The sequence below is a fragment of the Hippoglossus stenolepis genome, chromosome 16 (genome assembly GCF_022539355.2).
Source record: "Hippoglossus stenolepis isolate QCI-W04-F060 chromosome 16, HSTE1.2, whole genome shotgun sequence".
NCBI classification, from domain to species: Eukaryota; Metazoa; Chordata; class Actinopteri; order Pleuronectiformes; family Pleuronectidae; genus Hippoglossus; species Hippoglossus stenolepis.
The window spans coordinates 9,205,875-9,231,168 of NC_061498.1; the positions used below are offsets into that span (position 1 = coordinate 9,205,875).

General features: G+C 44.2%; 2 protein-coding genes across 3 annotated transcripts in view; one reads left to right on the plus strand and one right to left on the minus strand.

The window, feature by feature from the left end:
- Positions 1-25,294, minus strand: part of coro7 (coronin 7) — a 100,430-nt gene that overhangs the window by 24,618 nt on the left and 50,518 nt on the right. The window lies entirely within an intron of this gene.
- vasnb (vasorin b) lies at positions 735-23,726 on the plus strand. Of its 2 annotated transcripts, XM_035181261.2 has the most exons (3): positions 735-1,002; positions 7,916-7,977; positions 19,809-23,726. In XM_035181261.2, exon 3 carries the CDS (start codon positions 19,816-19,818, stop codon positions 21,895-21,897), a length of 2,082 nt encoding a protein of 693 aa, XP_035037152.1. In that variant the 5' UTR covers positions 735-1,002; positions 7,916-7,977; positions 19,809-19,815; the 3' UTR covers positions 21,898-23,726. The 2 variants fall into 2 exon arrangements, with proteins under 2 accessions (XP_035037152.1, XP_035037151.1); XM_035181260.2 differs by lacking the exon at positions 7,916-7,977.

Below are 25,294 nucleotides of genomic sequence, written 5' to 3' on the forward strand. Positions count from 1 at the left end.
GAAGCTCTTCAGGATCTTGCTGCACGGGCGAGACCCATTCCAACATAAAAGTGCTGTGCACAAGAGGCTTCGGGGTTCTGGTTAATTCTGCGACATGTGGCTAAAAGTACACACCAGAGGTGACGCAGTTCCTCAGAGCTATCACCTTACTGTACCTTGTTGGGACTGGCTGACACTCACGTAGGCCCCCCAGCTTCTGACGGGTACTTTGTCACAGGCGTCTGGAAGTATTCAGTGGCTTTCTCAGCTCATGTACACATGTACACTGTTGAGGCAACAGACTTCTGCCAGTGTCAACCATGTCATATTTTCACTGAGTAATGTATTTATGTTTAAAGGGTGTGTCAGGTAATTACGCAGTTTGATTTGTGTAATCTAGTCCTATATAAGTGTTTGTTGTCATTATGCTGAAGCCTTACTCGCTTATCTTTCAGCGGAGGGGTAAAAGGAAAACTTAAAAAAGCACAGCAGGCTGTAATTAGGGAAACAGTCATTCAAATGAAATGTAACCGACTTCTCTGCACGGCGAACGACTAGACCCACAATGTCTCAGGCTCCAAACAGGTCGTGCAGGTAGGCATTAACGATCTAGCGAGGCCAGCATGTCTGTGGTTCAGCGCTCAGCCAAGGCTGCAAGGTGAGTTGTGTGCAGCTCTGTGCAGGAGCGCGCTCCGCCGCTGTGCGCCGCGCCTCGCTCCTCCCATCCCTGCGCTTCAAACTCTCCTCTGTGCTCACCAATAAAGCGCTTTTTGTCCGGGGAGGCAGCACTCGAGCGCATTCCTGGACGTGGAGGTCGGTGTACCTCTCTCCCGAGGGTTTGATGAGGACCGTGTACGTTTGAGAGCTTTTTTTCCTTTCTTGTTAGAGAGAGAGAGAGAGAGAGAGCGCATATTCGGGGGAAACCTACGAAGTCTCTGGAGTTATTTCGGCGAACTGCTCCGCTTGGATAAAGACATATGCGCGACTGACTGCGCTCCCAACTTTACCTCTTCGAAGTTCAGGGTAAGGAAGTCCTGCTCCTGGTTTATAAATGATTCGGGATTTAACACGTGCAACAGGAGCGAACCGTGCGTAAAGACGCGTCAAGGGAGATGTGTTGACGAACTATAGGTTGATTTGCTTTGGAAACACGTGAATGCACCGATGAGCAAAATCATTTCCCTCATATATTTAAAAATAAGCTTCAATTCGTGGAGTTTCTGTCTTCGTTTAAAGACCGGTGCTGCTCGTGGAAGTTGTGTTTGTGTATCCTGACAACTCCCTCAACGAAAACTCAAACAGACACTTTCTGTTTTGGCTCAGCAGCAAGTTGATACAGTTGAAAACACATTTTAATGCTTTCAAAGGGCAGAGTGTTACTGTAATAAGACGTTTTGCAGATGTCTACATTTGTTTTGGGGAGTTTTAACTGCAAATCAATACTCTGCACCACTGACATATTGGATGCAACAGGTTTTATTGGCTGTGCGGGCGCCGCTGATGCCTCACATCACCAATGACTCACAATAAAAGTAAAGTTTGTCAGTGTTTATGAAATGCGTAAAACGTGGAGCGTGTGCGCGGTGCGTAAAAGGACTCCTCTGGGCTGTAATGAGGCGGGCTGGTGTCGGACCGCAGGACGCCGTACAGCCTGCAGAGGCCGAGCCGAAAGTCTAGACCGCACCGAGCCGCCTCCACCACAGAGGACGGCTGCTCCTGGAGCCACACGGGGGAAAAGTCCCACAGCGGAAAGTTCAATAAGACACAAGCGTGGTTGTTCCACGGGCGGTCAGAGGGGTCAGATAATGAAAAGTCAACGCATTTGTTATGTTAGCAGCATGAGGTCAAAACAGGATCATCTTGACAATGGTTTGACTGTATTATACCTGGAGACAAGTGGAGGCAGTGCTGTTTATTTTGATAAAACAGTTTTGGTGCATCGCTGCTTTAAAAGCAAAAACTGCTGAGGAAAGGAAGTTGAGCAAAGATAAGTGACATTTCCAAGGCTGATTCTTAGTCATGCACTGACTTGATGTGGTTTCAAAACTGCTGACAACATCAGCCGATCTTGAATTCATGGGATAGATGACAAGTTTCAGCTTTGTCAGCTTTGTACCGGCGGCCAACTTTCAGTTATAAGCGTGATGGGCGATACACTGAAGTATCAAAGACGTCCATCAACAGCTGCTACTGATATGAAATGATTCCACGAGGTCAAACATCTGAAAAACTCAAAGTGAGTTTCACCAATAAACGAACATCCAATAAAGTGACAGGACACGACGTGTTCAGACACGTCTCTATTCTACAAAGTTAAAAATACAAATCCCTGTCAGAGCATTTGTTCTTTTTCAGACAACACCACCTCATCTTAATATTGTGCAGATACCGTGCCATATAATAAAACTTTTTCTCTGAGAGGTATCATTGAAAAAGTAGCTTCATCTGATACTTTATCCCTGAGGAGCTTTAAAAGTGTCGGTCTTTAAACTCAAGTGTTGAATGAAATATTTATTTGCTGGGCTGATAACCACAGAAACGTGATCCCACTAATCCCTGTTAAAGATATAATATCTTTGTGTTAACACAAAATGTAATAACGGGGAAATTTAATTTTAATTTATTACGCGAAAGACTTCTTGTCTCTAATTTCCTCAGGGACAAACCAGTAGCCCCAAGACACAACTGGAAAATTAAAATATAACCAGATTATGACAAATTATATATATCCGCTTTTTGAATGAGAGGTTTATTTCATGAAAGAACAGTCTTCTGACCACAATCCTTCCCGTTCTTCAGCCAGATTAGCATCTTTTTACGTGGCTCCATAAACAGGCACGGAAAATCGACCTACTCTTCCCCGGGGGCAAAACAGGCGACGTGAATTACTCCAATCATCCTGCTATTAACCCCTACACTGGTTTCCTCGCCATGTGTTTCCTCACAGACTGTCATTATGCCACAGGAGAAGCTACCGTGTCATTGACAGTGTATAATGGTTGTAATTGGTTTATATTAGTCCGCCAGTCACAGCTGAGCAGCCCCAGGAGGTCAATTATCCATCATTATTGTGGAGAAATTTCAGGCTACTACGTTGCATGGATTGCAACACTTATAGTACAAGAGATGAGTTGTGGGCAGAAGTGGTGCCAGTGAGGTTATTTTCTAGAGACGATGAAGCTGTAGTGTTCGCTGCTCCCGTGTTTTCTCTGTCCGTACGGCTGACTGTTGTGTTTGTACAGTGACTTGTTGACCCTCCCAGACTTCTCACTGCTGAGAGAGAGAGAGACTGAAACAAGTCTGAGACGGAGAGAAAGGAAAAACGAGGTTTGCATCAAAGTTCTTCTTTCACTTGTGATGTAAAGCTAAAGTCGACAGCTGATCAAAATTGCTGCACAACACATGGCGGCACTTTGACGATAAAATGTGCAATTGTGCATGATGGTGTGAGCACTAAGCGGGACACATGTGCACGCTGGGTGGATTACCGCTCCCCCACGGGACATTTCTTCCAGTTAAATGTTGGTCTGTGGACGGAAAGGCGAAGGAGCCCTCTGTCATAAAACCCAATTTAAACAATTAAGCACAGGCCTGCTGTCACACCGCCGTGACAGTGACGTTAAAACCACACTACCCAACCAGGATCCGGTTACGGACATCGTGTCAGTCTGTACTTTCATCCGTTTTTTGTTTTTTACTAAATAAAAGCAGGCATTTCATTATCCCTGCCAAAGAACTCGGGAGGAAAAGAGCTCTGATGTCTGTATCTGTTGGTGACGGTTGTTGACTGAAAGATCTGCCGGACATTTCACAGCAGCTTGTGGTGCCTGTAAATTTATTGACACAATAAAGTTCACACTGAAAGTTGCGACTCCTCTGTCTCTGAACTGCAATGAGTAAGGGGATTTTCACATCCTGCCTAGTACCACCGAAGCTCAGTTTTACACCAATTAGGGGCAGTGACTGAAGCATCTTACCCAGTGCATCCAAGGGATTAGAGGGTTAAAAGTCAGGTGCTGAGGCGAGGAGACCCGGGGGAAGGGAGAAGGGATATAGGGAGGTGGAGGTAGGGGTGGAGGACAAGAGTGGGGCACTCTCAAAGCCGGCAGAAAGAGAGGGGGGGGGGGTTTCGACAGGGCAGAAAGTTTGAATTGGTGAGTGAATGTGAGCGTGTGTCTGTTTTCCTCAAGGCAACATGAAGCAAACAAGAATTCAAGATGTACCAATCCCTCTTCTGTCAGATTAGAAGGCCTCCGTGTGTCCCCTCCTCAGGTGATGCACATCTGGGGGGGGGCGTTCCCTGGTTGACAACCAAGGGCCGGTGTTGCTCTGTCGAAGAGGCGTCTTATATAAAACCCCAGCTTCAAAAGCCCTCAGCCTCACACATCAATGCTGACCCAGCGGTATGTCGAGGCAAACCCCAGCCTGCTTCCCTGCCAAGCTAAATTGAGGAAGAGCTCGCCGATGCAGCCAAATGATGCGTTCAGAAGAACCACTTCAAAACCTTGCATAAATATACACACACATGCGAAGGGAGCTGAAGGCTTTGGAGTGCCCCAGCTTTGAGCGCAAACCCCAAATAACTGCCGTCGTCCATGTCCACATCCACATCCAGATCCACACACACAGAAACACACTTGCTGGTTTGTCTGTCTCCTGAAGCAGATTATCCTTTGGATCAGTCACAACATGAAAGAAACGACTCTTTTTATTAAATTAAACTCTTGGTATTTTCTTAACCTCCTCACTCTGGTTAGAAAATCTGCATAAGCCAAAAACAATCCCCCAAATTCCTAAACTGACTCCAGTGAAGTAAATGGAGGGAGAGACGCAGAGTGAGAGACACAGATGGAGAATAAGAGCGAGAGAGAGAGGGAGGGGATGAGAGGGAGGATGCTCATCCCAGAAAGCCACCACAAATTGCTGCATTTCAGTGAGCCCATAAAAAAAAGAGAAACTGCTCTTAATCTTAGGTTGTAATTACCTCAGCCCAGCACTGTAATTAGGAAATGAGCCTTGAACTAGATCTTAGTGGGCAAGAGCAAAGCAAGGGCACACGCGCATACACACTCACACACACCTACACTATTTGACCAAAACCAGAATTAGCGAAGACAGATCTCCCTTTGAGAATAAAGTATAATGTTTAACCACAAGCTATCAATGACTAATGAAAATTACACAAACAACCAGTGAGATGAACATTAACTCGTAATGTTCCACCCAACATGGATCGAAGGATAAGAGCAGAGTGAAGGCGAAGTGTGTACCTTTGGGTTTGTGTGTGTCCTGAGACCTTGTTGAGAGTGGTGACATTCAGACGCACTCCTTACAAACGTACTCGCCTACACGTACTCGCAGTCCTCCATTACGTCAGTTAGTTGTTGTTCTCTCGTGCCCTTTTTTCTTAATGTCTATTTCCGTCGCGGCTGGAGGACAGCAGATAGTGTCGTTATCTGCTGCTGTCCACGCCGCGAGAGCACAAGGGGTAGCACGAGAGGGCAAATCTGTGCATGTGTACGTGCAGATGCCTGCATGTGACACCGCGTATCAAGCCAAACTCTCAATCACTCAACGCTGCAATCAACAGGCGAGCAGTTGTTACAGTGCCACAAGTCACGGCTTGTCACCGGATTATACGAGAGGCATCAGAGTGTCACTTAAACTACCGACTGAGGCAGCAGATCCACAGTGACTCATAAAGCATCTTCTTCAACAGGTTCAGGATTGGGGCTGATGTTGAGAGCCATGATTTGGACAAATTGTTGGCAGTTTTAGATGATGGCTCTACAAAGTGGTTCTGGCATTAACTGCAGACTGTTTGGCCTTGGAAGAGATTACACCAGATGGGGAATGAGGGAAAGGGAGTGACACAAAGAGAAAAGGAGAAAGAGAGGAAGAGGAGGAGGAGGAGGGTGAGGCGATATTTATGTTCAACAGATGAACGCAGAAGAAGAAAGAAAATTATAGTGGGCAGAAAGGATGAAAGGAATCAGAGCTCTAAAAAAAAGGGAATGAGGGTATGGCAGACAAAAATAGCTCCTTCAAAAGAGAATAAATATGAATATAAACCAATAATTGTCAAAAGAGAGAAAACATACTGGCAGGTTAAAAGATACCAGTGTTCTGGCAGTGCTCAGTCTGCACAAATTAAAGACCAAATGTCTCGCGGAAAGATCTGGAAGAGGCAGTCTGGGGTATTCATGCATACCAAAGCAGGAATATTGTTGTCAGCAGTTTTGTCTTGAAGAAAAGTACTGACGTTGTTCAAGACGCCTCGCGGTAAAGATGATTTGCATCTATTTCGGGTGCTGAGTTCCACTTTGAAAGCTAAATATTTACAGTGGAGCCAGGGGACCGTCTGAGAGGGAGACACAGTGACCTCGGGAAACTAACCGCGCGGCAAGGTCAGCGCAAAAACAATAGCTACACACAAGTTGGTCACACTCACCCCTGCATTTACTCTGTCCCTGTGCAGGTAAACACGATTAGGTATGCAAATAATCGACAAAAACTCACAGTGAGCACACAAATGACAATATGCACAAACACCTCTGTGCAGCAGGGTGAAACACTCACAGGCAAATAAACATACATGATGCAGAGAGCGGCCGTAGCTTCGAGCCAAACAGCCCCTGGACTGTAACAGGTTCATTTCAGATGCAAACAACGCTCTTTGAACATGACGTGAGGTTTCAGGTGTTACATAATGGAATGCCGCATGTGGCGTGGTAGTCATCCACGTTCTGGTCTCCGCCTCCACACCCTGACTCAGAGCTTAGGTATATGAAATATGGCATAAAAAGAGCACTTAGTTGGAAATGTACTGGGAGAGTGAGACGAGTATATCCAGTGCAAACAACTAACCGTCTGTGCTGTGCAAAAGGGAGAGAAAAAGCTAGAAAATAATGTTTTGCGTCTCAGCAAATCATCTTCCATGCTTTGTGTGCTTTAAATCAATGATAAACCCCAAAGTAGTGAGTTATTAGAAAGAAATATGGAAGCTGCTCTTGGCAGAACGTCTGTGTTTGGGATTTCCGAAAAACCAATTCATATTTGAGATCCCATAATCACGTTCGAAAATAGCATTCAGTATTCGTAAACAACGTATTTACACAACGCAACACACACACACGAACTTATGCATGAACACATACCCACGTAATTCTGTGGTAGTGAAATATGAGACGCTGTCACTCAAACAGCGAGGGCAATCTGGGCCGTGCCAGCGAAAGATCAGTTAAAATAAAAGCTGTTGGGGCCTGTGCCACAGGGCCAACACACACTTCAAACGCACACACCTGATTCAAACATGAGGAAAAGAAGCACAGGCACGGATCCAAAATGGAAATAAGAATCGGAAAAACCGGATATCTTCTCTGTGATTTTAATTAAATCATCATATGTAGCCACATTTTAGTCTTTGCAGGCCACGTCAGTAAATATTATCCTAACCTGAATGACCTTTGATTCCCTCCTGAGACAATACCTCATTCATCAGCCGCCAAAGAGGGCGAAACTGACCGAATCTCGCTGCTCATACCACACAGCACACGTGCAGTAAACTAAGTACAACGTATAGGGGCCATAACAAAAAAGTGACTGCCTTGTGTCACGCTCAAGTCACTGCTCGGCGCACACAAAAACATTGGGCCCACAGCTGATGGGCCGATACCGCAGGACAAGGAGCTGACAGAGCGGAGAGTGGTCGGCCTGCATTCTTCCCCTCCCGCTCTGTCATTCTACTGCGCTGCCACACAGCGCTCAGCACGCTCCCGCACACAGCTGGAATCCGACCAATTAAGAGGAAAAAAGCTTCCTGTCCCGCTTGTGGGCCATTAACTATGTATGACAGGGGGCTGGATTCCAAATAAGTGGGCGGGGAGAACATTTCAACAAATTAAGCTAACAGGTACAACTGTTGTTTTATTTGCAGGGAAGGGAGACGTCAGATCAAGGACAGTGGAGCGGGAGTAGAGGAGAACGCTTCTTCACTGGGTGAGCATTACATGAAATCTGACAGTTTTATTGGTCGTTATGAATAAGATGTGGTCAGCTACCATGATACAAACAACAGAAATAGTTTTCATCACAACACAAAACACAGCGCACCATAGATTACATGGGAAAACAATGTGTTTTTGACACTTGTCATAATAATACAGTCCTTTGAATAATTGCAGAGAGAAACCCCCGACCGCACGCTGTTGGCGGTCCTCACTGTGTTAACTGTAACACCCTGCTTCCTCAATAGGGTCCTTTCACACAACTCTGAGCCTCTTAACGAGACTGGCAGGAGAACAAGAGCAGCTCTCTTAACTAACACACGCACACGCACGCAGCATTTACTAGATACAGTGAGGCTGTGTGGGACTCCAGACAGGAGGGAAAAGGAAAAGAGAGAATGGAGGAGGTTCGGACTGAAGTTATGGAGCTGTGGCAGAGGTGGGCAGGAGGTAGACTCCTCAGTGTGTGCCACCCTGTATACTGTATATCTATGAATTCATCTTGAATTCATATGGAGTATCTTCTGTTTTCAAAGTCTGATGTAGATTATCCGTCAATGACATAAAGCTCCATTGTTCTCCAAAGAGTATTTGAAAACACATGATTGCATCACATTGTTGCACTGGGTGACATGTTTCGTCGTGACCACAACCAGGGGCACTAGTTTATTTAGAGTCAATCCCATATACGCATTCCTGTTGCCATAAATACTCACTAGAGCGGCAAATGTAAATTCAGCCACTGCCGAAAATAGTCCGGAACGAATGCAAGATGTAGTATTATTTAATAAAATCTACAGTGCTCTGCTGCTTTAGGACGTTACTGAGTTTCGTTACAAAGTATTCGTCATCTAATGAGGCCATCTCTCTAAGAGACGCATACCGTAGGGAAGGCTAATTATTGGTGGCTGAACAAATAGTTGTTGGTCCTTTTATGGAATGCATTTGCAGCAATAAAGTTTTTGATGGTTGTCAGCTTCAATATTTACAATTTTCTGCATTGATCACTTACAGTTGCCAAAGTCTCTTTTTTTTTTTAAGAGATACATTTGTAATGCATTGCTTGAAAAACAAAAACAAAATACTTATGAATTGATACACTGTATGTGCTGAGGTCTGGTTGTTCAACTTGACACCCCGACTCCTTTCTGACCCCACACTCTCTGTCCTGCCTCCTTCCTGTGTTGTGCTAGTTGCCAATGAGCTGTGACAGTAGGCTGGTAGAGAGAGAGAGACAGACACACACTCCTCCACCTCTCTGTCTCTGGGCAGCCCACTGCTCCTCAGGGACACTGGGAGGAGGAGGAGGAGGGAGGAGGAGGAGAAGAGAGTGGCGGCGGTGCGGAGCTCCCTTTCTGGGGTTGAGTTTTTGGTCCTAACACACATTCCTCAGGTGAAGGGGTTTGTTCAAGGTGTGTGTGTGTGTGTGTGTGTGTGTGTGTGTGTGTGTGTGTGTGTGTGTGTGTGTGCTTGCTTGCTTTAATATATTTGCCATGCAGACAATGCTTGAATAACAATATGCATACTGGCTCTGCGTCTGCCTTAATGCTGGGGTTTCAACATCAAAGCTTGCATTCACTGCCTCGAATTACAGCACAATCTGTCAACCTGAGTGTGTTTTACCTGCCGACAACACATCCATGCCACACCTACATGAGTGCATTTAAAAAATAAAGTAAAACTTAACACACCAAATATTGGCTTTGATTTGGAATGGCTGTGCACCGTAGCTGTGTGTTAAACTTGTAGACGGCCCAACACAACAACAAGTGTATACGAATGTCAGTTTATTATGTTAAAGGGGACAAAGAACAGCAAACAAGGGTGTTCCGTGATATTGCTCTACTCTACTGCACGTACACAGCACATGCACACCACACACACACAAATAGTACATATGTGTACACACAGGTAGGCATTGTGCGGACTAACAGGTCGGCTCAGGAATCTGCTCACTTGATGACAGTCTGAACAGATGCGTTTGATGCACACAAACAAGCTATTCTTTATTCAGACCAATGGTAATTCACTGCTATAACAACCAGCCATCACTGTCTCACCCTCGCTTCCTCTCTCTCTGTCTGCGCGGCAGTATGTTCAGTCGTCTCAGGCTCTCTGTATACGACAGCGTGACTAGCCCATGGAGCACATACACACGGACACACACCTCCCGTATTACGAACACACAGAACTAGGCTTCCTCGAAACCACACAGAGGAACCCTCTTTGTCCTCATTCAGTCGTCAGTGTGAAGGCATCAGTGGTTTTTGCATGTTCATCTCGAATAATGCAAATCACATTTAATTTACATCGCATTCATTACTATGCAAACCCTGCAGCTGAGTTATTTAGAGTTATTTGTGTTTTCTTTACCATTACATGCATCCATTGGTGACCATTCATTTTTTTTTGCAGCATTAGGCAAAAAAACAACTTGACGGATATATAATCTGTTGTTTAAGAGCCTAAACTTGGAAAAAAGTGCCATGGTCCTTGAAAAACAGGCCTGGGGTGAATTTTTAGATTGTTTAGAGTATTTCTCTTTCTATCTGGCAAATCCTCACAAAGGTTGGAGATGGAGTCATAGGTCCCCACTTCCTTCACTCTTGCCCTGTTTGTGCTGAATACGAGGAATCTCCGCACACCTGCTGCAGGCAAATTGTTGTGTTGAGGGTCAGGGTGGATGTCTTAATAGACTGTTGCTGACTGATGTCTCAACAGTTGTCATTGTGGTTGGGTTCACCTGTTTAATCAGGGGTTGGCATAGGCTCAGTGTCATTTCGCTGAGAATTCCTTTGGATCGCCTCACCCAGAGGCATGTCAGATTTACTTCAGAGTCGGGATCGTAAATTATTTCAATTGAATTCATTATTTGTAGGCCGTGATACTAAACTACACATCCTCATAGGCTATATATATATGCTGTTAGTCAGCATTCGAAAAGATAAAAGTGGGTGACACAATTGAACACATCAGACATGTGTCTAAGAAGGCACTCTGAATAAAAGGCTGTCATAATAATACTGTAATAAATACGTCAGCATGTCTTTGTTCAGGTCATAATCACAGGGCACCTGAGGCCATGGAGGAGAAGCATGTCAATGTTTGGGACAAAATCAGAGCCAACCTCCTCAGCACTGGCATGGTACCAACACAGTTTCACAATAAATTCCAAAGTGACAACCTTATCTGTACCAGTGATCTACGGCCCAGATTTATCCCGTGTGTGAGGCACATGTCTGAGGTGTTTGTTTTTTTTTAGGGAGAAAAGCCTGCAGGGAAGAATGACGGTAAAAATGGTAAAAGAGGGAGGGAGGCTGAAAAGCAGGTCTTAAAATGAAGGTTGTGATACTTGTTTTACAACACTCAATGTCACGAGCTGAATATGGACGTGACTCAAACCATACTTAAGTGTAGATCATTTGTCAATCCACTTATCAATAAATTACTTGCTTCCTTCCTCTACCAGACATAACAAACATCTTTTAATGACCATTGTGCCCTTTTCACAGCCGACATGTTGACATGTCACACAATAAAACGCACATCGCTCTGTTCAGACTTGATATTAACGTGCGTCTCAGGTGATCCGATCACAGCCATGCTCAGTTCTGGTGTCGCAGTAAAACCCCACCAAGAGCATGGAAAGTAGTGGGACCCTGAAAGTGAGGTGGCTAACTTAAATAAGCCAACATGTTTATCTGATTCATTATTTTTTTTCTATCTCTGCATTTCCTGCTGTGACAAAATATGTGAAAAAGGTCTTTAGGGACATCAAACTGCCTTTCCAGTACTTAGGACATCAACTACACCTTACACCAAGAGTAGGTGCATCGAGAGGTTTTCAACCTTATAATTGTTTGAACATTGAATATTTGCTTAGTCCAATCAAAAATATGCTCCAAGCGAATGAAGTGGGAGTTTGTATAAGTCTTCTCCAAGTTTCCAATACGGTGCTACTGTAATTTACCAAGGTAAACACGTTAGAATTAGCACTGCTCCGAGCTTCTGCTTATCGACCCCTTACTTTAGCCTTGAGCTTTCACAAGCCTAATAAACACTTTGACAGCAACAGTGTTGCCACAAGACCCCGCAGGGCTGTTGTGGCAGGCGGAGGAGACAGGCCATCATCAGATTCCAGTCATACTCTCAACAGCTACATGAACAAACCTGAGAGAAAGAAAAGAGGTGAGCAGAAGAGCAAGGGGAGGAGAGGGCGCATGATTGACACAGCCAACAGGGGGGGTGTCACTTGTTAGCTGCTGGACTGTATGTTGAAATTTAGCATCAGTGCTTGTACAGAAATGCAAGTGGATGACTGTCAGTTCAGGTAAATGTATCCTTAGATACGATGTAACGTCAATATGTTTAAAGGGTGAGGTAAGACATTGAAGCCGTGCTGACAGATGAGCAGACAGGTGGACGGATATTGTGCGAGTGTTACCTCATTAAGTGCGTGTGACTCTGTTTGTCTAACAAAGACAGTCGGGCTGCCAGTCAGTCAGTGTGGCTGCCTGCCATCTGACTCATACAAAAGCTCGGATTCAGTTCTGCTCCAGTTTTAACTCTTACACAGCTCTGTTGGAAGAAAGGTTGTGGCCCATTACCTATTCTTTTAATACATCAAGAAGAAGATGGTCAGAGGGAACTCTCAGCAGGGTTTTTGTCGAAGGTGCTGCACCTTATGATAGTAGGGAACGACCTGGAGTAGCACTGCAGTTGTGTTTAGAGCTGGAATGAATGTCAATCAAGCCAGAACGTTGGAGTGTGAGCACAGCTGACTGATAAAACTGGTCCATCCAGCCACTTAAAACCACAAGCACACACAGTGCATGAAAATTTTCCTGTCCCCACCAAGCTCACTGAGGCGTTTTGAAGAATGTCTCAGGAGACTTCTTTGTGGCTGAGACCAGCTTGCTTTTGGTTGTCCAGACAGTACAAGGGACGAGGCGAGGACAGTCATGCACGGGATAGGAAGGCAGAAGTCAAAGATTAGCGAGAGTCCAAGGATGCCGTATTTAGTGTGTCTTTGTGATGTGGTGCTTTTTGGACTCATCCGATCCTGACTTCTGAAATTGTGTGGTTTACTGCTGTGTCTTCCAGAATAGAGAAGGAGAGAAACAGAGACATAGAGTGGGTAAGAATTGTTGTTTGTTGTTTTTATGCCACTGGGTTGTGACTGATCCATTGTTTTTTGCACATGGCACTGACAAAAGCTGTGGATTCAAACACCACAGAGAAATAAGAAAACTGATGAAAGACTAGGTTGTCAAGCACTGAAATCCTTTGTGTTTCTGTAATGTGAGAGTTCTGTGATGAAGATCTTTTTCCTATTAAGGAAACATGACTGTGACCCCGACTGATTATCAGTCCCAGTAGGTCACAGGGCTGGGTGCTCTGATGAAAGACGCATGTATCAGTGTTGAGACATCGCTCTGCTGAGAAAAACGATAGTAAACTATCTGTGGGAAGAGAGATTGTACCTCGGGCAGGGCATCCTGTAAAGTGCCTTTATAAAAATAAAATCAAGTCTAGCATCTACAGCACCATCCGTCATGTCCTTCAGCAATGAAACAAAAAGGAAATTGTCCATGTTTCCTTTTGGAACTCGGAGTGCTTGACCTCTGTGCTCTAATGCTCAGAGGAGGCCAGACGTCAGACATGCTGTTGCAGAGCCCAGCTCTGGTCTGGTTTGGCTGCCCGGCCGCCCAACTCCGCCTGCTTCCTTTCTCCTCTCGCCTGCTCTGTACTCTTGAGGCTGGAGTCTGCAGCCGGCTGAGGCTTCAGCTTTGGCACAGGTCGCATCATTTACTTAGACACACTCCAGAGGTTTTGGGTTTCATGTTGCCCCGGAGGAGCCTGGAAAAGCACCTGTTGTGGAGACGAGGACCATTTAGCTTCAGGTGAACGTCTTTGAAACTGGAGCTGGGTGTGGGCCGTGTTTAACAGCGCCTGTTATCTGTGTTGTCTGCGCCACAGTTACAACAGAGGACACAGAATACTGAGCAGCAAGGGAAACACTAATCCAAGGCTGACCTCTGACCTCAAGGAGTCGGTCGCCGGTTCACTGGTTCATGGGCCTTTAGACTGATGCTATCTGACAAGATGAACTAGACAGAGCAATGATTGATATGGCTTTCAGGTTCCTCCTTACGGCTTTTGTGTTAATATTGTACAATCAAACATAGTTCTTTAGTACACGATAAGTAAACAGAAGCGCCAAAATGTAACTATTGACTTGGATCACAAAATCAGTAATTAAAGAGTTGTCCCATATCCCTGGGATATACACAGTTTTTGTGGGTTTTACAATTCCATTACCCGCCCATTCACGCTCGGACCGTATATTATGTTCTGTTTTAAGTCTTCCAGCTGCAGGCTCTAATGTTATAAATCCTGAGGTAGAAAGAGACGCCTTTCACACCATTAATGAGCTGCTTTGCTACTCACCCAGACATGCACAACATGGGAGCATGGAAAGAGAGAAGGACATAGGGAAAAATAGGTCAAGTCTGTAATAAAGAGGCAACGTGAAAGGAACCTGCGGGTTAAGTGGTTGTTTGCGTTAATTGCAACTACAACACTCTGACATCAATCAGCAAAGGCGGTGGTGATGTGTACGATGCATGTGGGTATTACAGAGTGGATCCTTGTGGCGAGGCTGAAATCAGTTGGAAAGCTTTGTTTGTACAGCACATTGTAAAACGACCATGGCCACTAATACCACGTCATACCACTACAAAGCATTGCAATGATATTGTGGCTTCAAGATGAGTATTGCAAGTGACAGATGTAGTAAAACTATCATTCCGCATGTCCTTCTCTCCCCTGTCTGTGTTTGTATTCCGTCTGCTTGATTGACCTTGATGTGAGTGCACTGTTAGTGGAGTGTATTTTGGGATATCGTCTCTATGTATGGAAAGTTGTTTCTGACTTTACGTAAATATTTTGTATTATTTACTGTGACAGTTTAAAAAAGGAAAAAGCCATTTGCTTTTGTTTAATCAGATTTATTTTCAGAATGAAGACATCCTACCTTCAAAATTAAGAGAATTCATATTGTAGAACTTATACTTGAATGAACAAACGCTATGCAGTTAAAACCAGTGAAAGGATGAGAATGTTGATTCAAGTGTTCTATTACTCGTCACGTTTTCGGCTCTAAATACGCTCTGCTTTGTTTGTTCCATTCTGTTTGCATATCTAAGGTAAAACATTAGCGACATTAGCTCATGCCATAAACAAATACTTCAAAACATCCCACGCATACCAGCAGTCTTGCGTTAGCACGGCTGACATTTTCAAAAACATACTTTGCATGTTTCTGCTGTCTGCACAAACATGTAGCTTTCCCTCCTGCTCGTCTCTTTAAGTAATCTCTTTATCCTCACATATTCCACACAACTATTGTTTTTCCTTTCCAAATGACCCCTTTGTCAATGTTGATGGAAAACCCAGCAGGATTGTGGGTAACTGGCTCAAACTGTGGCATGTATGGTGCTGACATAGACACGGGGTGGAAGTAGCGTTTGTAACACTCACTCCTTTGGTTCTTTGTCTTCTCATGAGGTTGCGGATTTGAAAAGGGGCAAACACAGAGAGGGCAAAAGGGGACATGGGAGAGAGGAGGGGGTCAGAGGGGCCACATCAGCCGTCATCACCAGTAATTCTCTGGGTGCCGAAGTTATCATTTACAGCCAATATGAATTAATGTTCCTGAGCCACTGCAGTAAATCTGCACGGGGAGCTGCTAGAGTAATATATGTTAGCAGTGTGCCCTCGTGAACCGAGTCGTCAGACCTACAACACTGTAGATCATACTTTAATGCACGTTTCGCAAGCCTAGTTGCTTAAGAAGATAAAGTCCCAGAAGAGAAGGGGGCCTCTTTAATGAGAATATGTACTCTGTAGTGTACAGCCTTATCCCCTTACTGTGACCCCCCTGTCGTCTCTGGCTCGGTCTGCTGAATTATGCAAGTGCACACTGACCTGCGGCTCCTCCCCACACGCACACACACACCACAATTTCTACTCCCTCTTGTACCCTTCACTGGCCCTCAGTGTTGGCCTTCAGCTCTGAAGATAAGGGCTCTTGACGCTCGGCCTGCCGGGATTTAATTGCCGAAGCCCACTTCACCCTCCCAAAGCCAGGTCTTATCCACCTCTCCACCCCTCTGCCCCCGCTGACAGAAACCTGCTTTTGTCTCTGCTGTTCCCCTGCTCGTGTTTTCTTTTCCTCTTCATCTTGAAAAGGAGAAAAAAAAAAAGTGGGATAAGAAGAGAGCTGACAGAGAGGAAAAAAAATCTTTTCTTCCTTCTGCCTCTTTAATATTTCTTTTCAAGGGCCTGACCATGGATTTCACTTAGTGTTGCGCAAAAGACCTTCTCCGCTCATTTCTTCATATTTTCACATCACTCTCTGACGCTCGGGTGATTCTGCATCAGTCAACATGTTTCAATACTAATACAACCCACAAACCTCGACTCGAGCATAAAGAAAACACAGATGTAGGAACAATTATTACATAACAGAACTGGGCACAAAGACATTTTTACTCCCCGTCTCATAAGCAGTGCAATCATTCATCCAATATATAATCTGTTTATATACCCAGAAAAACTTCCTGTTAATCTCTGAATACCAAGTCAATGAGACGGACCAGTTTACTTTTTCAAACTCAGCTGCTGCCTGTCTCAGGAATGTCTCAACAAGCACGCAGGGGAGAGAAAAGGAAATTACAACTCAAGAAGGAGGAGGGGGTACTGCTCCTTGTGCAGGATGACAAGCCTGTCTTTCTACTATCTCTCTCTCCAGGCCGCCCACCTCCACTCACTTCAAAACTTTTAAGTTGCAGCCACACAAGTCAGGAGTCACACAGCACCACAGTACACTGTGGATCCACTCTGTGGTGACGCCACGTTTGCACCTTATCTTACAAACTGATAAGACCCGCACAAGTCACTTGCAATCCAAAAAGCAAGAAAACAGGAGAATCTAACCTATCAAGCTCCGGTTTATCTACGATCTGGCAGTATGCACCGTCTGAACCCCTCCCCATCAACGGTTTCTCCTCCACTGGGTTATCAGATGTGCTGGCCTAGGTTGGAATGAGGCACACTCAAATAAACAATCTGCCCCGGGGAGCTATGGTAGAAACTCCACGTTGAACTTCTAAGACAAATATTTCATTCTATCTGCAGAGCTCACTCTCCTCTCATGTGTGCCTTGATGTTGTTATATGTTCTAGCACTGGACCCTTATACCTCTCTGGCCCTGATGTACTGTACCAAATGTAGGTTTCTTTATCACCGGAAGGAATGAGATTGGATTTTCGGAGTTAAGACACAGATAATTTGTCTTCACGACCATAGAAAGAGACGTGCGCTCACACGTACACAGTATCCTGCATTAAAATTGAGATGCAGCTTCCCACACACAGCCATGATATAAAAACCTAAAACCATCTGTAAGAGCTCAAGCTGTTTCTTGAATCTCTAAATCCCCTTCATCACCTGTTTATCTTACGAGATCCCTTTGTTTGCCTTATTTTGTTCTGTACACCCATGCAGCACAGCAGTCTTGCTTTCAGTCCTTCCTTTTCTCAATCCCATCTGCACCTCCATCATTCATGAGTCCCGTAATGAAGCCTACTTTTTCCTGCGTGACTATTTTAAAAGAATTTGGCTCTTAGTGTATACACAGGAGAAGGGAAAATAAGACATCAGGGAATCTTTCCAAGGAGGTTGCAAAAAGGAGGACCGGAAAGAAAAGTATGCTGAAAGAGAAGGAAAATAAATGCCATAGCCGTGGCGTGATGAGATGATATCCCCCCCCCTCAAAAATAAAACCCTTGATCTCCTCTCCAAGTTCTGACATTCGAGGCAGGGATTTTTTTTTGTAAAGAAAATGTTTCATTAAACAGTGAAAGGAAAGAGCTGAAGCAGAGAGAGAGTCGTCTCTGATGCTACTGTTACTGGCTTGAATGGATTTCTGTGGCACTGATACCTGTGAGTGAACGAAAAACATACAGCAACATATTATTTATTTATAGTGTTCTTCTACATACTACTTCAATCCCTGAAAAGCTAATAATATGCACAGTTGATAAGAAAAATATAATTACTGCTGTAACTTCAGAAGAAAAGAACATTTCAATTTCTTTGACATTTATGGGGTAACAGGCCACAACCTTAGCACTGCAAGAACAGAATGTTCTCTCTGTGTGTGCTGCATCGGTGTAAAATTGTAAGTCACACATACTTGGCGTATCATTCAGGTATTTGCGCAGTGCAGACATCAACAACTGCACCATTTAAGGCCCTAAAATTAGCCCACCAGCATTCTGTTTCTGTCGGGTGTCGTAAATGTTCAAAAAGTCAGGTTTGGAGATACATTAAACTTAAACTATGATATGAACAGAAGTAATTTCAGGACACCTAGAATTGTTTTTTTTTGCGGATTCAGACAAAGCACACCAGGGTGCCTCTGGTTAAGGATTAAGCACAAAACCCTGATGAGTAAGATAAGAGAAAACCACAAGCTGTCAAAAGAAGAGAAATGGTCAACAGAAAGAGATGTTGTCTCTTCCCCCCCCCAAGGCCGTCTCACTTGAGTTGATAGCAGAGGATGATAAACTGCCGTAACTACTTTCTTCTTTATCTTCCCTCATTCCTCTCACCTTCCTCATTCCATCATCCCTTCCCTACTTTTAAGCCATTTTAAGTACAATGTTGACAGTCCAGTAAAATAGGATTGACAGCAACAGAAAATGTAGTTTCTGTATATTTCATTCATTTTACGGTATTTAAGACACTTGTTTGACCATCAATATGCAAATTGACATATAAGTGTGTTGTCTGCATTGCTCCATGGTCAGGGAAGCAGCACCAGGCTCTCAGAGGAGCTCCTCTCCAAGTTTAGAACGCTGCACAGTAAATCATCCACAGATGCATGGCCACGTGCAGCACGGCAGACACACAGCCACACAAAACTGACACGGTATGGTTATATGAAACTGGAGAGACCAGAGCAGTGTTTAGGGTGCAACATTTAGAGAGTGTGTGCAGAGCTTTTCACTGTTTCAGTAGCGCTTGCGAGACAGAAAAGCGTACAAAGTGACGCTGTGTTTTCAGTTTGGTGCACCGTCCAAACCGAGATAAATTTGCTCATATGTGTTTGTTTCATAATCTATGGAATCTGTCATAAACATAGGTGGAACAGTTAACTGTGCCCCCACCACAACCACAGAGCGTGTGCAGTAAATAACGGTGGCATATTGCTGACACGCATGCACACATTCTGCATCTGTAGGATCATTACAGAAGAAAATAATGGAATTAAAATCCCACAGTGCTCTCTGTTACACAGATCATAGCAGGAAGAATGTGGCACCCTTTTAGTCAGAAAAGTGAGGCAGGATACCAATATGTCAATTTTTCCTCTGAAGCATGAGGTCATGACTGCAGCCCCATTGTTTGAGAGGCCTTGTGACAAAAGACCCCCTTTGATCACTGGCTATGCATAATTAAACCTTTGATAGTAATCTCCCTCCATGAAATACTCTTAAGAACCACAAGCTGTAGAACCACACAATAGCTGATCCAGGCTGGTTTGGAAAGAAATTTGACATTGTGGTGAATCCATCTCATTTCTTGATGCAACAGCAGGATGCTCCCAAAACTAAACATGTTCCACAAAAGTGACAGAAAATAGTAATATTATGTGTAGTACTGTTTTATCCCATTTACAATCTGTCAAAACTTGTATATTTCTCTGACTAGTGTAAGTTACTAACAATATATATATATGTTCTCTTTTTTTAGGCTGAGCATGGAGCGAGACAGAGTCTGTACCATGAAGGTCTATATGACTCAACTGGTGCCCTTTCTACTCCTCCTCACTATCCCTGATTGCATCTTGTCCAGCGACTGCCCAAAGGACTGCACCTGTTCCACACCAGAGTCCATCTTGTGTTTTCAGAGACGTTCCTCTACCATTCCCAAAGGAGTGCCCTCATTCACAAATAGTCTCTATCTCTTTGCCAATGGCATTGAAGGCATGACATCTAAGGACTTTGATGGTATGGAGAACCTGGAAATGCTAGACCTCAGTCAAAATAAACTGACTGAAATTCCTGATAGGGTGTTTGAACCTTTGACCTCTTTGAAAAACCTGGATTTGTCATCCAACCAGATCACCCACATTTCAGAGGAATGCTTCCAGGGTATGGAACTGCTTGAGCGTCTTTATTTGTATAGTAACCTTATCAAGACCATTCACCCTGCAGCTTTTAACCGCTTGCAGCACTTGCTGGAACTCAAAATACAGGGCAACCAGTTGACATCCCTGCCTGCTCTCTCAATGCCTCATCTGCTGCTGCTGGACCTTCGCTTTAATGTCTTACACACCTTGGGTCCCTCAGACCTCCAGACCCCAAACCTGGAATCACTCAAACTGGGTGGTGTGGGGCTTACCAGCCTGGATAAGGAGCTCATTGGTAGTCTGAAGAACCTCCATGAACTGGACATTTCAGGAAACCAAATTGACTCCTTCCCCGCTGTGCTAAAGGAGACCCTAGGGTTGATTCACCTCAGTCTGGCAGAGAACCCGATGGGTCCTCTTAAAGTTCAGGACCTGCAGAACCTTGGTGAGCTTCAGGAGTTGGACATCAGCAGCCTGAGTGTGCAGGGTCTCCCTGAAGAGTTCTCCCAGCTCTTCCCCCACCTCAGAAAGCTTACAGTGGCAGAGAACCCCTTCAACTGCCTTTGTGACTTAGAGTGGTTCCCAAAATGGCTTAGAGCCCAGAGCATCACCCTTCAGAGAACAGAGGAAACCCGCTGCCATTTCCCACCTATCAATGCCGGGAAGGTATTGGAGAGACTGGACCACAGGGATTTTGGCTGTCCTACCACAACTACAGTCACCACTAGTACTGTCAAAACTACTACTATCCAGCCTGCAATTATCACCACCTTTCCAAGTACTACTGAAGCTGCTCCAATCCCTAGGGCTAGTGATGAACCCACAGACAAAGATAATGACCCTCCCCTGCCCCCTGTTCCTGCATCCCCCAGCAGCAGCAGCATGGACCTAGGAGAGGATCAGCATTTTTGTCCTTCTAACACCTGTCTGAATGGGGGTACTTGTCGTATAGACCAATATGGTCAGGTAGAGTGTACCTGTCCACATGGCACTTCTGGTTTGTATTGTGAAGTCCAAAACTATCACCCACCGTCACCACCTGAAGCTGGAATCCCCATGGCAACTGTGAGTGCAGATGAAGCAGACATTAGCTCACATGAAGTAACAGCAACTTCAATCCTGGTGGACCTTCACCGCTACATTGAAATGCGTCCTTACATCCGTGGAATTCGCCTAACCTACCGCAATCTCTCTGGACCAGACCGCAGGCCAATTCAACTCAGCCTGCCTGCATCCTTCCCAGAGTACAGACTCAGAGGCCTGAGGCCCAACTCCACTTACACTGTGTGTGCCAGTCCACTAGGTGCACCTAGTGGCACAGACAGTGTATGCACTGAGGCCCATACAGCCCCTGAAATCATCAGCAGCCCTGATGCACGGATTACTGACCCAAGACTGACTACTATGATTGTGCCTGCAGTTGCCATCTTGCTATTGCTGGTACTGATAGCAGTAGCACTGGGAGTAGTATGCTATCTTCGTAGAAAGAGGGCAAAGGGCCACTTGGAGCTAGACTGTGAGCCTTCCCAGCTACAGTTGGATGGAGTTAAGGCTGGTTTGGACAATGGGGCACTGCCTCAAAAACAGCCCCAAACTATGATCCCTGAACCTGCTGTTCAAAATGGAAATCTGGAATATGAGGTGTTGCTACTACAGGATCACTGTACATCAAATAACAATATGTCCACACACAAGCCTTCCTACTTTTGACATGTGGCTTTGACTACTCTAACTTAAAGGAGATTTTCATTCTTCAGCTCTGTTTTCCCCCTGGTGAAACACAGAGAGCAGCAACTGCTGTGAATGTGGAGGACACAGTAAGCCAACCAGCAAAGGAGAAACTGGACATATATTTAACTCAATGCTTTCTGTTTGTCTAAGTAGACATTAAACAAATTCAAAAACATTTTTGGACATCAAAAGCATTGAAATTGCCTCTACTCCATTTACATGCTGCATTCTGCTTCAATGGTATTTCTTCACTCACACTGCTGGACTGGCAACCTCTCAGCTTTCAAGCTATGGTGCTAGAACTGATGATGTGCTGTCTTTGGCTGAAAACTTGGGTTAAGGGACATAGTGACCCCATGCCCTCCATGTTATTCATAAGGGAGTGTGCACTGAAATGGGTTTTTGCTGCCTTCTCCCCATAACAATCGTCCAGCTAAGCACCATCAGCAATTCTTTCTGCTGCATGTTGTAACTCCTCAGTACTACCCCAAAGAGATCAGTGCTTGCTGTGAATGACCTTTTAGACCAAGTTAAGATGTGCAGAGTAAATAGCTGGTGCTTGTGTTACTTTATTTGGCTCTAAAACTTTTGGTTTTTGTTGGGTTTTTTTGTATGTATTTTTTTTATACCTGTGTCTTTGTTGTATTTTTTATTGTGCAACATTGTGTTAACATCCCTTCATATCCTCCACCCCCACCTCTTGTGACTAACAGACAAAACAGCAGATTAAAATCTTTGAAGATTAAAACGCGTTTGGTACCAGCAAAGTCAATCAAAGGGCTTTGCCCCAGAATGTCAGACAGTCTAAGTAGATGTGAGTCTGGACAGACTCAAGACTAAATCCCCCCTCTCCATTCTGAAGCCCTCAGCCTGCTTCACCACCACAAAGGGAGAAGGTAAGCAGGATTACAAAAGGTACACACTGGGAAGCAGTTGACTGAACCCATTCTGTTTCACTGTTGCACTGAATCATACCTATAGTTTAAAACTCACGTCAATTACAGTTAACACTCGTGCAACAACACCACAGAAAAAGATAACTTAAAAGACTTTATTTATTCTTTATATTCCCTTCAAGGGAAACTCAGTTTTTTCACCCTCAACCACAATTCACGTACAACATAGTATTCGACCTGACCCACAACAAGCAAAGCAAGTAGTGGTTGTGTATTGTGTTTCTCTTGAGTAAAAATAGCATGCTCGGCATAATGCTGTGCACAATTTCTCCTTGGCAAGAAGAGTCCCAGTTTTGCTTCCTTGCACCTAACCAGACTATGAAAGGCCAGAGGCACAACAGAGTGTTTATATTGCTGTGTAGAAGACAATGAGACTTGCAAAGTGGAAGAAGAGAGTGAGTGTGTTGGTCTGATAACATCTGTGATCATTTGGGTACATGTTGGGGCTTGAGCAAAGACCTGCAGACATCAGGTTACTTTCAGTCACCCCATTTATGAGCCTGCATGCCAAGGAGTACTTTAAGCTCCGAACAACTCTGCCTATAGACAAACACACCAAAGACACATCTGTGAATGTCTGTTAAGTTACTGTTGTAGTATTTCCACCATTAGGAGTTTGGTGCTGACAAGATGCCTTGGGAATCCACACAAGAAACAATCAACCAATGCAACTGGAATATTTGTCTGTAATATAGAATACATTGAAGATAACCAAAAGTATTTTCGATGTGATTGTTAATTTTTCCCTGTTTATTTTGGGAAGCGTTTCTTGTCATTCAATGTTTTTTTAATTATGTGAACTTATTTGTACAAAAAGTGATATTATCATTAAATGAATATCCAAAAATAAAACAGACCATGTTCTTTTTTTTGGTAGTTTCCACCTTTCTTCTTTGAGAGGAAGGATTAGATTGACAGGCAAGAGGGGTATTATGTTTGCCATTAACTTCCCTTCCCTTTTAAGCCATCACTCAACGGTGTGAGGGGAGAGATCACAGGGAGGGGGAGTCCGGAAAAGTTAAAAAGGAGGGTGCCCCGGTATGAATGCAGGTGTAATTATGCTGGGTATTAAAGACAGTAGTGTGTGTGTAAACTGGACATGTGCTTTTGTTGTGTGAAATAGCTTTCAATACAATACAGTGTCAAATCTCTTTATGGACATAAATGTGAGCATATATCAGACACCAAATGTCTCTCAGTTGTCTCTACAGTGTAATAACAAGACTCTAGAGAGTCTACAGCCAAGCTTGCTACACTGAGAGCCTGTGCTTTGAGCTCAATACTGATATCAGCCTGCTAACATGCTGACTGCTCATGGCAATTCCACAAATAGTTTTTGAGATATTTCAGTCTGGGCCAAAGTGGTAAACCAAACGACCGAGGGACCAACATTGCCGTCCCTGTAGAGCGTAACATTACCAAGTGGTATGCCGATTATAATAAATTGTAAGCTGATGTGAATAATAGTCAAATGTTTCAAGCTCTATTAAACTATTGGCACCAATCAAAACCATCTTGGTTAATGGGAATTTACACCCTGTGGGCACAAACAAACATGTTTAAAATTTGTGAAAATTCTTCTAGGAAAATGAAAAATTAGGTATCATCCAGTGAGGAAGAATTGTCCTCCTGCTCAACAAAACAAGAGAACGTTTCCCATTTTATAAGACAGAGAAAGAGACGCATTGTGTTATACAGGAGCTGAAGTTCAGGACATATTTTAAGATGTCAATAGTACAAGTCCTGCTGGAGATGCTAGAGGCGCAGCTGAGGAGGCAGAGAAAGAGGCAAGGAGTGGATCTGAGGTGAGTTGTTGTACAAACCAGTCACTGTACAGTGTACAGTGACTGGTTTGTTTTGCAAAAGCTCAGAGAAAATGACCTTAAAAAAATATTACCACGTAATATTTGCTTTCTGTGTTAAAATACTCATGACCAACAGTTTGACAAAAAATATTTTGCAAAAAAACAAAACGCCCCCAGTGTATAAAGTCATGTGCTGTCACTTGGACTTCTTCCCTAACGACAGGCAGCTCGAGGCAAAATGGAAATAATGATAATGATTGAGAACAATCAGGTCAATGTAGAAAGTGGATTTAACCATTTATGAATGACTCACTGGTCCAAGCCTAATGGGCGAGCATTGTTTGCAAACCCACACAATAAACAGGCTGACCACCCATGTGTTTTATAGGTGGGTTGGTGGTAGGGAATTAATGCAGTATGCACGCACACGCCCACATCCACAACCAAACACACACACATACAGTACACTGGCTAACAGCCGGGAGCAGTTGTGCAAGGTTCCATGCTAACAACACAAACACATAAAACAGCACCACTCCTGTCATGCAGGCCCCATTATATCAATTTGCTCAGAGAGAGAAAACTTCCTGGTGAAATAAACAGGAGAAACAATGT

Excerpts from the sequence above, each read along its gene's own strand:
- vasnb (XM_035181261.2), top strand. The coding sequence starts at position 19,816 with ATGGAGCGAGACAGAGTCTGTACCATGAAGGTCTATATGACTCAACTG.